Raw genomic sequence first — 13,446 nt, forward strand, 5'->3', positions numbered from 1 at the left:
GCCAGGACAGTGTCACGTCGTTCTTTATGCTCTCCTCCAGGGTTTGGGTCGCGGACGAACGTTTCGGACTGTCGCACATGAAATCCAGCAGTTTCTCGTCCGTCCTGGCTCTCTTCGCTTCCGTAACCGTTTCGGATTCTCGCTTCACCCTTTTCCTTTCGTTTTTATACTGCTGGTGCAGGTCTGGGTGCTTCCGCATCAGGTGCACGAGCAGTTTATCATTCGTGGTGTATTTCTTATCGCATATCTGACACAGATAGACGAAATTGCAGGTCTTCAAATGGCAATTGTAATCGGATGTGGTGGAGAATTTAAAACTGCACAGATCGCATGTTATATTCTTATCCCTGTGCACCTTATTGACGTGCTGGTTGAGGAACTTCCTGTTGGTGAAATGCTTTTGTTTGTTCGAGTTCGTGTGGTACGCGCAATCTGGGACGGCACAGTGGAACCTTTGCTCAATGACAAACTGCTGGTTCCGTTGGTGCGCTTTGATCAAATGGTTCATAAGGTCCGTTCTTTTCAAGAATGTCTCGTGACAACTGTGTGGGCAAGGGAAGAAAAGTTTCGCGTTCGCATCCGGCGCTACGATCGTTATAATCAACTTATTTTCCTCAATTATGAACGAAACTATGTTCTCTTGGGGTACGTTATCCTCTTGTAGATTTTGTAGGCACATTTTTTTCTGGAATGAAAACTTACATGTTAAAATAAAAAAAAATGTCTGAAATACCCAGTTTTTTCATTTTAACAGGATCCGCCTATACTCAACAGGACCAATTTTTTAAGAAGAGAATTATTGTATCAATGATAAAGAATTGGAAATATCATTGACTAGCTTTTCGCTAGCGACTTCACACGCTTAGTCAAAGGAAAACTTGCAAAGCTGTTGTTCCTATGAGATTTCTGGGATGAAACCTATTCAATGTTTTTTCTCTAGTCTCAAACTGTCTTTGCAATCAATTTCATCCAAAACAGTTCAACTGTTTGGGCTTGAAAAAAAGACTGGAGACAGACAGACAGACAGACAGACAGACAGACAGACAGACAGACAGACAGACAGGCTTACAGACAGATCAACAGACAAGCAGACAGACCGACAAACAAGCGGAGTTCCTAACATATATAACATTGGTACTGAAATTATCTGTTTAAATTGTTTTTTCAAACAATATAAACTTACTTTCACCGTATCCCGTAGCAATGAATCCGATTGTTCACACTGTCTCTTGAAGTTACTGCATCTCAGCAACATGTCCTCACAAGACATGCATATTGACTGTGATATACTATCCATAGACGAAACCTGGAACAAGATTATGTATAGACTAGCTGACTCTTAATCTCATCATTTAGGGATATGAAAGATAGATCTTGGAGGATTATTAGACTTACTCGATATGTGCACAAAATTTCATGACAATGGGTACAATTGTTTTAAAGAAGGATGCGAACAAACATTGTGACAAGAATTTTATATATTTGATATACTAATTAGGGCGACAATAAAAGGATAGAAACAATAATTCAGAAAAATTATGATAATCTCTTTTTAATTTTCATGTTACTTTAACAGTAATATAACAACTGAAATTTTGTGCCGTATAATTGGTGTTACATCATGGTTATCTATTTATGTATCATCATCATCAGCCCATATATGTTCCCACTGCTGGGACACAGGCCTCCTATGAGGGTTCAGGCCATAATCCACCACTTTGGCCTAGTGTGGTATAGATTATTTTAATTTATGTATGTACACTATTGGTATGGCTTTATTAATAAAAAAGGATGTATATCGTTTACGTATTTCAGTACATTATTGTATGCAGAATGAGTTTTCTTGTGTTAGTAAAATTCGATTCCTTGTCTACTATGTACGAATTAAATTTTCGTCACATAGCTCTCAGACTGCTTTTTAAGAGTGTGTATAGATTACCAAGAAAGCATTGATAGTTAAAATATCTATAAACTGAAAATAACACAACAATCTACCATTATATTTGTCAACTTATAATAATCTTGTACAAGGCCCCATTCCATCATATTTTTTAATATGCCAGATGTACATAAACACGCGCGGCACACTAAATTCAAGTCTTCATTGGATAAATCTGGTTTGGAGCAAGAAGCAGTCATTTTCAATAAATATCTATTTCACTTATATCCAATCTTTAATCAAAATATTTTCGAATTTCGTGACATTTACCTGACAATTGGGATCAAAATGTTGCCATTAGCATAATGTAACATTTCACAAACTTCATAATGATAACTATAATTTTTATTTTTATTTGTTATTATCAATCATAACTGGGTATGATGATTACAAATATTTTTCAATGTTTAATGAGAAGATATATTTCCATCGTATGTATCATAATAAGATTAAGTAACATTTGACGTAATAAAAATATGAATTACAAAACTAACATTTGAGCACGTTTCGGCACGAAATTAGCCAGCTCGCACCGGAAAAATACCACATCCCCATAGAAAACCGGCGTGAATTAATAGCATGCTATTATGTTTCGTACGGTGAGTGGGGGAGCCGGAGGCCAATATCCTTGTCTTTACCCTTCCTAGTCCTTTCCTTTGCTCCTTTCGTCTATCCTTTCTTAATCTCTTCCAAATTTAAAGTTTGCAATCCATTTGTAGAGGCGTAAACCAATTGCAACCTTCACCTTATGCCTTTACAAATGTTCATGGGCGGTGGTAGCGCTTACCATCGGGCAACCGACCAGCTTCTTTGCCAATTATGACATAAAAAAAGCTTGCGTCGTAAAAGACGGAGAAGAAAATATTTAAACAATAATTCCTAGCAATATTTACATTAAATTAAGAATGGCATGAAACGGTTCTCCTCTATTATATATAATTTACAGAGTTATAGGGAATTTGTTATGTGAGGTTAACCCTGCAGTTGACATTTGAATTTTTTCCATCTCCTTATGTATGGATACATTACATTTTGCAATATTACACCTAGACAACTAATAAAATACCATAAATAAAAAATACTTTTACACCTTATATTGATATTAACATGTTAATACATGATTTACAATGTATAATCATTAAGTACGTATACTTCGTTATATTCAAATATCACTATACGGAATATCTTCTCTGTGCTAGTTTAACATCACACAAGGCTTAGATATCGTAAAATCTTAAAAAAAAATTGCATCTGACATTTGACACGGCAAACATTTATTTATTATCGTATCAAAAGCCACATAAAAATAAACAAAAACATAAATTGCGGCTTTTCCATTAAACTAGTTTCAAATCAATTATCTTATCATTAAAACGGGCTAATATCAACGAGACATTAAGTGTAGTGTTTACTAGGTTTGCCAAAACTGGTTGAATTTATTAATTTAAAAGTATGTTAAGGAACACAGAACTATGATAAAACGGTTTGAAATAATTGTAGTTGTACATTGATTTGCATAAGTATGTGTTTAATTATAATTCAAAACTGAGCGTAATATTATATGTATTTTGTTATAATTAAGAGAAGAAACTAACAATAATATGTACTGAACTGTAAGACTGATAAATACATATAGAAATTAATTTTTCTTTAATATGACGAACTTTTGCCGAATATGTTTCGCAGTGGATATCAAAATGTACGACTTACAAAAGTCTAATCTGAAGGGATTTTATGAAAAGCTGATAAATTACGATGTGAGTATCTTTTTACCAACTTAAAAATTAGAATCAACATTTGACTACAATAAGTATTTATTTGGTTGATTTTTATATTTCCTTTTTCAGATGAATATAAATAAGATAAATATATGCTACATATGCCACTCCTTACTCAAGAAAAGTCAATTATTAATGTTGCAAGCGATCAAATCAAATGAATTGCTTAACCAACTTGCGCATAAAGATGTTAAAGTAAGTCACATAGTACTTTGTTATCCTACTAATATTATAAATGCGAAAGTTTGTAAGGATATGTGTCTGTTTGTTGCTCTTTCACACAAAAACTGCTGAACCAATTCCAATTAAATTTAGTATGTAGACAGATGGACAATTGGAATAACATAAAGGCAATTTTTTATCCTGAATCCCTTCGGGATACGGACTTACGTGGGTGAAACCACGGGGCGCGGCTAGTTTAACATAAATAGGCAATAGCATTAATTCATATGCAATGATAAAAACCAGCACCAGCCCAACGCCTGGCACATGCTGAACTAGATCTTTTTTGGTGGTACTGTGGGATATGCTATTGTCACACTTTTTTGCTATTATTATTGTTCTATTCTATTTATATTGAATTTATCTGTTTGTTTCATGTTATCTGTCACATTTTCTCCAAATAAATTGGTTTTCTTTCGTCTTCTTTCTTTCTTTTTTCAATGATGAAAGAATTTATTTGTTATATTAGTTCAGCAGATTGCAAGAGCAGCAAAAGCAAATGAAATTTACAAACATCCTCTTTATGATTTTCCTATAGATTATTTATTTTATTAAAAAACTAAGTCCCATGGCCAACTGGGGTATGGGGCAAATGGTATACACCTGTGTCAATGAATGATTTTCTTAATAGATAAGTAAGTGATCATCCTGCTTTGTCCTGCCAGTCAGACATACTTTTTTGTGAGTCCCCACCAGAAATCGAACCCAGGATCCCTCGGTTTTACACTCACCTGTTAACCCATGTATTGAAAAGGTGGTCATATTGTGCTATTGTTGTCAAATATTGAATATGTTAAAAACTTTGATTTCAGACACAAACGGATGGATTGAAACACAATTTCTTTAACTTGAAAATAGTTGTTCTGGATAAAATTATTATAAACAATGATCCAGAGTCAGTGAAAGAAGAAAGAGAAGATGTTAAGGAGGAGTTTGAAATAGAATTGGATGGTAAACATTATTTCAATTACACAATATTTGATACTAGCTGTGCCCCGCGGTTTCACCCGCGTAAGTCCGTATCCCGTAGGAATATCGGAATAAAAAGTTGCCTATATGTTATTCCAGTTATCCAGCTGTCTACGTACCAAATTTCATTGCAATTGGTTCAGTAGTTTTTACGTGAAAGAGTAACAAACATCCATACATCCATACAAACTTTCGCATTTATAATTTAATAGGATCTCATCAAAATTTGTTCATTAGTTCCATCTGAAACCCATGTGATGAAAAAAGATGTATCTAAATATGTAATTTAATTATATCATATTAGACAATTGACACCGATAAAGTAATTGGTCGACGTCATAAAATAATTAATTTCAATAGCTGTTTTTGAGTTTATCCCTTGCAAACTTACAAAAGAATAAGGGGAACTTGTCAATTCAACTGTAATTTAAATTGTAGTTTTATAGAACTTTCAATAGGTTGAACCGATATTTATGATTATTTTTATTTGAAAGCTGGTGCCATGTGGTCCCAAAAAAATTCACAAACACAAATAGACAGTTTTGTTTTTTTGTAAAATAAGTCTTATAACAATTACAGATACAGCCTCAATAGACTACAAGCTATCGGGCATAGCTAATGTTAAACCATCAGATTCGGAAGATGATGTACCTTTGAGCAGTTTGAATGATAAAAACCCTGTCAAAAATGAGAGAAAGAGAAAGAGGAGGAAATTCGCCGGTGAGTTCTTTGGCGTTATTGTGTGTACTATTTACAATACTAGTAAAAGTTGATCAGTTTGTTTGTTTGTACACGAATGTTAGGAAAAAAATTATTTTACACCATTGAATATTCAATAATAGTAAAGCTTTTATTTCCGAAATAAGTAAAAAAAAGGAAAAAAACTAAACTTAAAAAAAAATTGAAGTTTGTCATGCAAAGTGATATATCCTCTTTTGAATATAAGTATAAATAATAAATATGACAATTTCCTATGGGAGAGCTAATCGGTTCTTTACGTAACACGTTACGCCAGTCTATCTGGCTTCCCTTTCTCTCACGTCCCGGCAACATTTTTTGTTATTAGTGAAACTTAGAAAGTAAATAGCTTATAAGCTTCACTAATAACAAAAAAATGTTAAATTTTAATATATAAAGACTTGTTAATCACTCTCACGGTCATAAATATTTCACAGAAATAAAAGTGGACGCCCGCGAAATAATACTAACGGAGGAGGAGCAGATAACCGACATGCAGACCAGGGCCAGGTCGTTGAATTATCTCAACTCGCCGTACAAGTGCGACTTATGCTACCGCGGCTTCATAGACCCGATCGCGTTCGGCAAGCACAGAGACAAGCATGATGAGGTGAGTGAATGTGTGAACGGATCGATGAATGGTTGTAAATCGGTCAGTTTGGATTGTTCGGTCGCGTGTGGAGAAGGGGTAAATATTATGAGGTGAGTGAACGAACGAATGAATTTTTGTAAATCATTCAGTTGGATTGTGCGGTCGCGTGTGGAAAAGGGGTAAATATTGTGAGGCGAGTGAATGAACGAATGAATGGTTGTAAATCGGTCAGCTGGATTGTTCGGTCGCGTGTGGAAAAGGGGTAAATATTATGAGGCGAGTGAATGAACGAATGAATATTTGTAAATCATTCAGTTGGATCGTTCGGTCGCGTGTGGAAAAGGGGTAAATATTATGAGATGAGTGAACGAATGAATGGTTGTAAATCGGTCAGTTTGCTTGTTCGGTCGCGTATAAAAAGGGGCAAATATGATGATTACATAAGAATAATCTTTACTATTATGTATGTGGTAGTCGAGCACGCTTCGGCACGAATTGGGCCAGCTCGCACTGTGGAAATACCACACCCCCACAGAAGACCGGGGTGAAATAGAATACTGCTGTGTTTCGTTCGGTGAGTGGGGGAGCCGGAGGCCCATATCGTTTTCCTTACTTTTCCCAGTCCTTTTCTTTATTCCTCTCGGCAATCCTTTCTTAATCCCTTCCCAATTTAAAGTCGGCAATCCATTCGTAGAGGCATATAGTCTGCAATGGACCTTATACCTCTCCAAATGTTCATGGGCGTCGGTAGCGCTTACCATCAGGCGTCCCACCAACTCCATTGCCGACTGTGACATAAAAAAATCTAAATTGAATTTTCAAACAATTTTTTTTAAGAAAAACGGTGCGCACAAATGTAAAATATGTCACCTGAGGTACATGAGTGGTCGACTCTTGCGCGCTCATGTCATATCGACTCACTCCCGGCGATATGAGTGTAACATATGCAAGCAGCTCACTCATACGAGGTGAGTTTGTTTTTTTTTTTTTTTTTTTTAGAAAGATATATCTTTTGTTTTGAACTATCTGTATGATGATTTATTGCTGCATTAATAAGTGGTATTGTATTGTATTTATAGTGGTGATTAATTACACAAATATTATAAATGTGAAAGTTTTTTTGATGAAATTTGTTTTTTCTTTATACCACTACCAGCAAAAGAGCAGGCGATGCACCTGGTGGTAAGTGATAACCGCCGTCCATAAGCAATCACAAAGTTATTTAGAATAAAAAAAAATTGTATACAGACACGGTATGAGCTGACTTGGGTGATAGGATACTGTTTATCCCGGGCGGAGCCGGGATAAACAGCCGGGAAATTTGTCAGAATTAGATCAATTTTAAATGGGACACGGGAGACACCAGCTTTCAAATAAAGAATCATAAAAATCGACCCGTACAGTAAGTAGATTTAAGTTTACAAACATATAACAAATACATACATTATATTAAGTCGGTTGAAAAAAGCCGCGTTAGTTACAACACTCCTAACTCAACAACGGCTGAACGGATTTCAATGATTCGAAATTTGTTGGATGTGTGACCACTTGGATTAAGATAATAATAGTAAATATAAAAAAAAAAACTCCCAAAAAGGCGCTAAACTTAAAAATAAAACCTATAGTAATTATCACATTCGTTTATAATTCAACATATACCTTTTAAAGTACTATTTTTTCAGAGTCGCTTAAACGTCTGCTAAGAATTTTTTTTTTTTTTTTGTTTTTTTTCCAGACACCAAGCCAAAGAACACGAGCTGTGGCACAACGGGCACACATATCTGTGCAAGCTGTGCGGCCAGAGATTTGTGTGAGTGACTCACTTTTTTATATTAAAAAAATATATTTCGGGTTTTTTTTTATTCATTAATAGCTGTCCGCGCCCCGGCTTCGCCCGTGGTACATATAAAGCCTAAATTCTCCCTCAACACTTTTATTGTAGGGCATCTAAAACTGAAAGAATTCAAAACGGACCAGTAGTTCCTGAGATTAGCACGTTCAAACAAACAAACGAACAAACTCGTCAGCTTTATAATATATAGCTGTCCAGTTGAATATCTGAATTATTGCGATTAGAGTTATATATTTGAGTTTAAGTAATATCAAACGAACTAACTAACCCTTTAGCTTAGCTTAAGCTTTATAGGTATACTGGTTTGGATGTTTCAATAAAGATATGTTACGGAACCCTATTTTTTTTCCAAAATAAAATATATAGTCTATGTTACTCGTGGATAATGTAGCTTTCGAATGGTGAAAGAATTTTTAAAATCGGTCCAGTAGTTTTTGAGCCTATTCATTACAACCAAATAAACAAACAAAGTTTTCCTCTTTATAATATTGTAATAATAATACTGTAGATAGGGCGGCGCTTACTGATCCGATTTGAAAAATTCATTGAGTGTTAGATAGCCCAATTTTTCTTGAGGAAGGCTAAAGGCTATTTATGTACCACGGGCGAAGCCGGGGCGGGCCGCTAGTGTATGTATAAAATGTGTGGCAGTTTCTTTGTCCTTTTAGTCTGGATGGTTGTATCCATGGTTGGAATGGTTTTTTTGTATTTTTCATATAATAATGATTATTATATAGATTTATTGAACTTGCCTATACTAGTCACAGCACACGGATCTGCTTCAGGCTTCAGACTTGAGGTTGTCAATTCGACTGTATTTTTTTTTATGTGTTTGTTACCTCATAACTATTGACTGCGAATCTGAGATGTGAGACTGGAATCTTAGGATTCTTTTACAATTTTTTTGACAATACGAAGACGGTTGTTGAAGTATTTTGTTCAAAGTTATTATTTTAAATTTAAAATCACTGTTTAGCCATAATTTATAAAAAAAAAACACTTTTTTTATGTTTTTCTACAAAATACTTGGCCGCTAATTTTCAAAAAAAAAAAAAAAAAACTACAAATTCCCAGCAAATCGTCATCGTACCTCACGCACATGCGCAAGTCGCACGCGAGCGAGCACATATGCGTGTCGTGCGGCGCGGGCTTCGTCAGCGCGTACGGGCTGCGCATGCACGCGTCGAAGTCGCATAGGGGCGACGTGGTAAGTCTTGTGTGTGTTTTTTTTTGTTTCCTTTTGTTTTTTTTGACGTGACAACGTCTTAAATTAGGTTGCGGATCGGAGTCACTCATGAAAAAGTGTAACGCCCGGTAACGTTACGATGAGTCACCGAACTATGATCGGTCCGCCGCGCGCGCAGCACTAGAGAATTAGGCGCATTGAATCGGCGCGTGATTGTGTCTCTGTCTCTGTCTTTTTAGTAAACAAAATATATTTTCTATAGTTAAAATTTGTGCAATTCTTATTTTCATTCAATTCCTTGTTCCTATTGTGCAATTTAATAATATTCATATCAATAAATATTCTACCGAGAAAAAGACGTTGTCACGTAAAATCTTCGCCCGTAAAACCGACTTTACAGGCAACCATTTTTTGTCTATGTCTTAGCGTGTCAGTTGCCCGCTATGACATAGACAAAATGGTGGTTCGCCTGATGGTAAACGATCACCCGTGAACGGAGCAGAGGTAATGTACTGTAACTGCAAACGCGCTGCCTTTGCTTTTAAGGGGAAATGGATAAGGAAAGGATTGATTGGAAAGAAGGAATGGACTGAGAAGGACCATTCCTCCGGGCCTCCCGGCTTCCCCACTCGTCGTGCGAAACAGCAGCATGCTGCTTCGTCACGCCGGTCTCCTGTGGTGGTGTGGTACTTCCCCGATGCGAGCTGGCCCATTTCGTGCCTACTACTATATTTTGTATTTAATCGTAAATTTTTTGTTTTACTTGAAATGTCCGAGTATGAACTCATTTGTTTTTTCAGTTTTATAGAATTTAAACGCATTATACGGGTAATTTTTAAAGAATATTTTTTTATGACGAGGCGCGATTCGAACCCGCGTCTTTTTGCCAAACTCACCAATCGAATTTCTTCTACTCTTCCATTGAAGTACTTATTATTAATTGAATATTTTATTACATGCAAAACTGTATTCGTTGTACGTATATGTTTTTGTAGTTGTGGTCATTTTGATTAAAGGTTTCTCTATTCTTTCTTTTGACCGCCTCCTTGGTACCGAGGGGTCCTGTGTTCAATTCCCGGTGGGGACGCACAAAAAAAAATGTCTCGGTCTGGCAGGACACAGAAGGTTGATCACCTACTTGTCCGTAAAGAAAATCGATCAGTGAAACAGATGTACATCATCTGCCCCATACCCCACTGGGGGATACGGGACTTCACTTTTATTCTTTCTTTCCTTCTAGTATGTTTAAAGTAACTATATAATGTATGTGCTTGCAGGACACGAAAAAGGATGAACCGATTTCGGACAGTTTCTGCGCGGAATGCAAGATACAGTTCAAGTCGGTGGACGCATGGAAGAAGCACGTTATCGCCGCACATTATGTATTTAAGGGGAAAGGGTACGTTTTGAGATTCGGTTTTTTTTTTGTTTGTTTGCAGGTTTTTTTTTCATCTAATCCTCTGATTTAATGTTAAATTTCTTATATAAGTTATATGCGTGTGATGTATTTATTTATATGAACAAAATAAAAAAATAAAAAACGAAAGTATATATATTATATATATTATAGTAGTATATAAATTTACTCACTTTTATTAGCTGTACCTGTATGTTTGTATGTACGATCGACTCGCTTAGACTCGATTTTGACCCACTTCAAACGGAGAGATTTAATTCAAACTCTGTACTCTTATCAAGGATCGGTGACGATACATGAGCACAATCGCCATTATTAAATAAAAACCTTACGTATTCTCTGCGTCTCTGCAGAGCAAGTGAGAGACTATTGTCTATACTATCATTAAAGCGTTTTTTATTCGTATTTTTTTTTCTTCCTCAGAGCTACATGCCCAATATGCAAAGAGCATGTCAGCGAAGCGCACAAATTCTCGCATATGCGCACGCACACCACCATGCGTGCGCACGCGCATGACTATGAAAGGACACCGGCTATGACAACGTTGTCATGCGATCATGTGAGTGAAATGTTTATTTCTACTGAAATATAGCCTTAGGTTTTATTGTGGGAGTCGAGCACGCTTCGGCACGAATTGGGCCAGCTCGTATCGGGGACGTACCATACCCCACAGAAGACCGGCGTGCGATAGTAGCATGCTACTGTGTTTCGTTTGGTGAGTGGGTGTCCTTTTTCTTCCTTGTTCATTCCTTTATTCCCCTCCATTAATCCTTTCCTTATCCCTTATCGAGAAAAATTGACAATTGATTTGCATAGGCATATTGCTTAGGCAGTGCTGGTCACTTAATCAGGCGACCCACTAGCGACGCGACGCGGCGTCATTCGCCTGGCTACCGGGATAAGAGTTGCCTATTTTTTTTTATCAGGGAGGAAATCTTTAAAAGGTACTCTGTCTTTTGGGGGAACTAAAACACTAAAACCACTAAAACCTCCTCGGTGGTCAATCCTGAAGCAGTTTAAGCAGGACCCGGGGGTTCCTGCTGGATCTCTTATGGAACGCCCCGGTGCCACCCCACAGCAATATGGCAAACTTCTTGAAAATGAAAATGAAATGAAATTCTTTATTGCTTATAAAAAACAAAAGAAAGAAAAAACTGAACGACATTAAATAAGCAAAAGGCGGCCTTATCGCTAGGTAGCGATCTCTACCAGGCAACTTCTTCTTCTTCTTTCTTCTTCGGCTTCTCCTTGATTAGAGTGCTAAAAAAATGTGACCTAAGTGCTAATCCATACTTATGTTTCCAGTGCGAATCGAAATTTTTCAACCTGACAAAACTCAGGACTCACATAAAGCGAGTACACCTCGGATATAAATACGATAAGAATATCGTGTGCGAATCATGCGGGAAGCACTGTACGGTGAGTTGGGGGGGTGGATTTTTTTTTTAGATTTTTTGGGATTTTTTAGGATTTAGGAATTACCACCACGAGATGAACCACGCTCGCTGTATAGTATTCGAAACGTCGGGTTAATAATATAATGAATAAATCGCGTTTAAAATCCGTTGAAAAGTTTTTAATTTCTAAATGTATAATACTCGCGTAAAATCAAACACAAGTAAATACTATTTTTTGTGATTTTTTTGCATACTTTATGTAATATTCGGTGTATATTGAGTTACTCTATGAAATTTTCATTATTATTTTGAATGATTTATATACTGTTATAGTAGTAGATGAAACAATCAATCATAATGATTCATTGTAATAATTAAATTCAGAGTAAGGCGTGGTTGCATTTTACTTTTTTTGCTTTTTTTTTATGTCACAGTCGGCAATGGAGCTGGTGGGACGTCTGATGGTAAGCGCTACCACCGCCCATGAACATTTGTAGATTTGAAGAGGCGCAAAGTCGATTACAGACCTTACGCCTCTACAAATGGATTGCCGACTTCAAATTGGGAAGGGATTAAGAAAGGATTGGCGAGAGGAATAAAGGAAAGGACTGGGAAGAAGAAGGAAAAGGATGTGGGCCTCCGACTCCCCCACTCATCGAATGAAACACAACAGAATGCTATTTCACGCCGGTCTTCTGTGGGTGTGTGTTACTTCCCCGGTGCGAGCTGGCCCAATTCGTGCCGAAGCGTGCTCGACTACCACATAGAAATTATTAAGATGGTCTTACTTATGCCAATAAGATGGTCGTAATGTTTCAAAATATCCAGCAACCCGCACTTTTTACTCGGAATTGGTATAATTTTGTTAATAACTTAAATTTAATTGTAATTTTGTTTTGAGGCGATTTATTGTGATTGATTATGTCATCTGCTACCACAGTTATATTAAACTCTTTGTCATGTCAAAAAATGGTAGTTTTTAGTTCGATTGGTAATAAAAGAGTATTTTTTTTTTAATATATTAATTTCGTGCGTCGATAAAGTTTTCATTCATTCACAGACACCAACTGGAAGTGCATGTAATTGGATGAATCATTCAATCAATAATTCAATTCAAACGAACTAACACACTTGGTGTCTCTGTTATACACACACACACACACACACACACGCTCACACTAATTCTGCCGCACACTGCAGTCCACGGCCGCGCTGCAGTATCACCAGAGGCGGCATTCCGGCGAGCGGCCGTACGCGTGCCCGCAGTGCGCAGCGCGTTTCCGGTGCCGCGAGCACGCGCGGATACACTACCGGACGCACTCCGGCGAGCGGCCGTACTCGTGTCCGGTATGCGGG

The 13,446-nt window shown here is 36.8% G+C and overlaps 2 protein-coding genes across 2 annotated transcripts in view; one reads left to right on the forward strand and one right to left on the reverse strand.

Annotated features, from left to right (window-relative positions):
- The window catches only part of LOC119839246, a 3,419-nt gene extending 1,238 nt beyond the window's left edge, over positions 1-2,181 (reverse strand). Inside the window, exons 1-3 of the mRNA XM_038365467.1 lie at positions 1,996-2,181; positions 1,184-1,306; positions 1-685 (exon numbers count right to left, since the gene is read on the reverse strand). The exon at positions 1-685 is cut by the window's left edge and continues 1,238 nt beyond it. Coding sequence (XP_038221395.1) covers positions 1-685; positions 1,184-1,306; positions 1,996-2,139 — 952 coding nt within the window. The 5' untranslated portion in view covers positions 2,140-2,181. The remainder of the gene's footprint in view (positions 686-1,183; positions 1,307-1,995) is intronic.
- Positions 2,182-3,792: 1,611 nt separating this feature from the next.
- Positions 3,793-13,446, forward strand: part of LOC119839219 (zinc finger protein 14-like) — an 11,694-nt gene continuing 2,040 nt past the window's right edge. The window contains exons 1-11 of the mRNA XM_038365437.1: positions 3,793-3,912; positions 4,752-4,890; positions 5,488-5,628; positions 6,084-6,256; positions 7,076-7,206; positions 7,974-8,048; positions 9,165-9,297; positions 10,554-10,675; positions 11,117-11,252; positions 11,999-12,112; positions 13,291-13,441. Coding sequence (XP_038221365.1) covers positions 3,853-3,912; positions 4,752-4,890; positions 5,488-5,628; positions 6,084-6,256; positions 7,076-7,206; positions 7,974-8,048; positions 9,165-9,297; positions 10,554-10,675; positions 11,117-11,252; positions 11,999-12,112; positions 13,291-13,441 — 1,375 coding nt within the window. The 5' untranslated portion in view covers positions 3,793-3,852. The remainder of the gene's footprint in view (positions 3,913-4,751; positions 4,891-5,487; positions 5,629-6,083; positions 6,257-7,075; positions 7,207-7,973; positions 8,049-9,164; positions 9,298-10,553; positions 10,676-11,116; positions 11,253-11,998; positions 12,113-13,290; positions 13,442-13,446) is intronic.

This window comes from Zerene cesonia, unplaced genomic scaffold, assembly GCF_012273895.1.
Source record: "Zerene cesonia ecotype Mississippi unplaced genomic scaffold, Zerene_cesonia_1.1 Zces_u010, whole genome shotgun sequence".
Lineage (NCBI taxonomy): Eukaryota > Metazoa > Arthropoda > Insecta > Lepidoptera > Pieridae > Zerene > Zerene cesonia.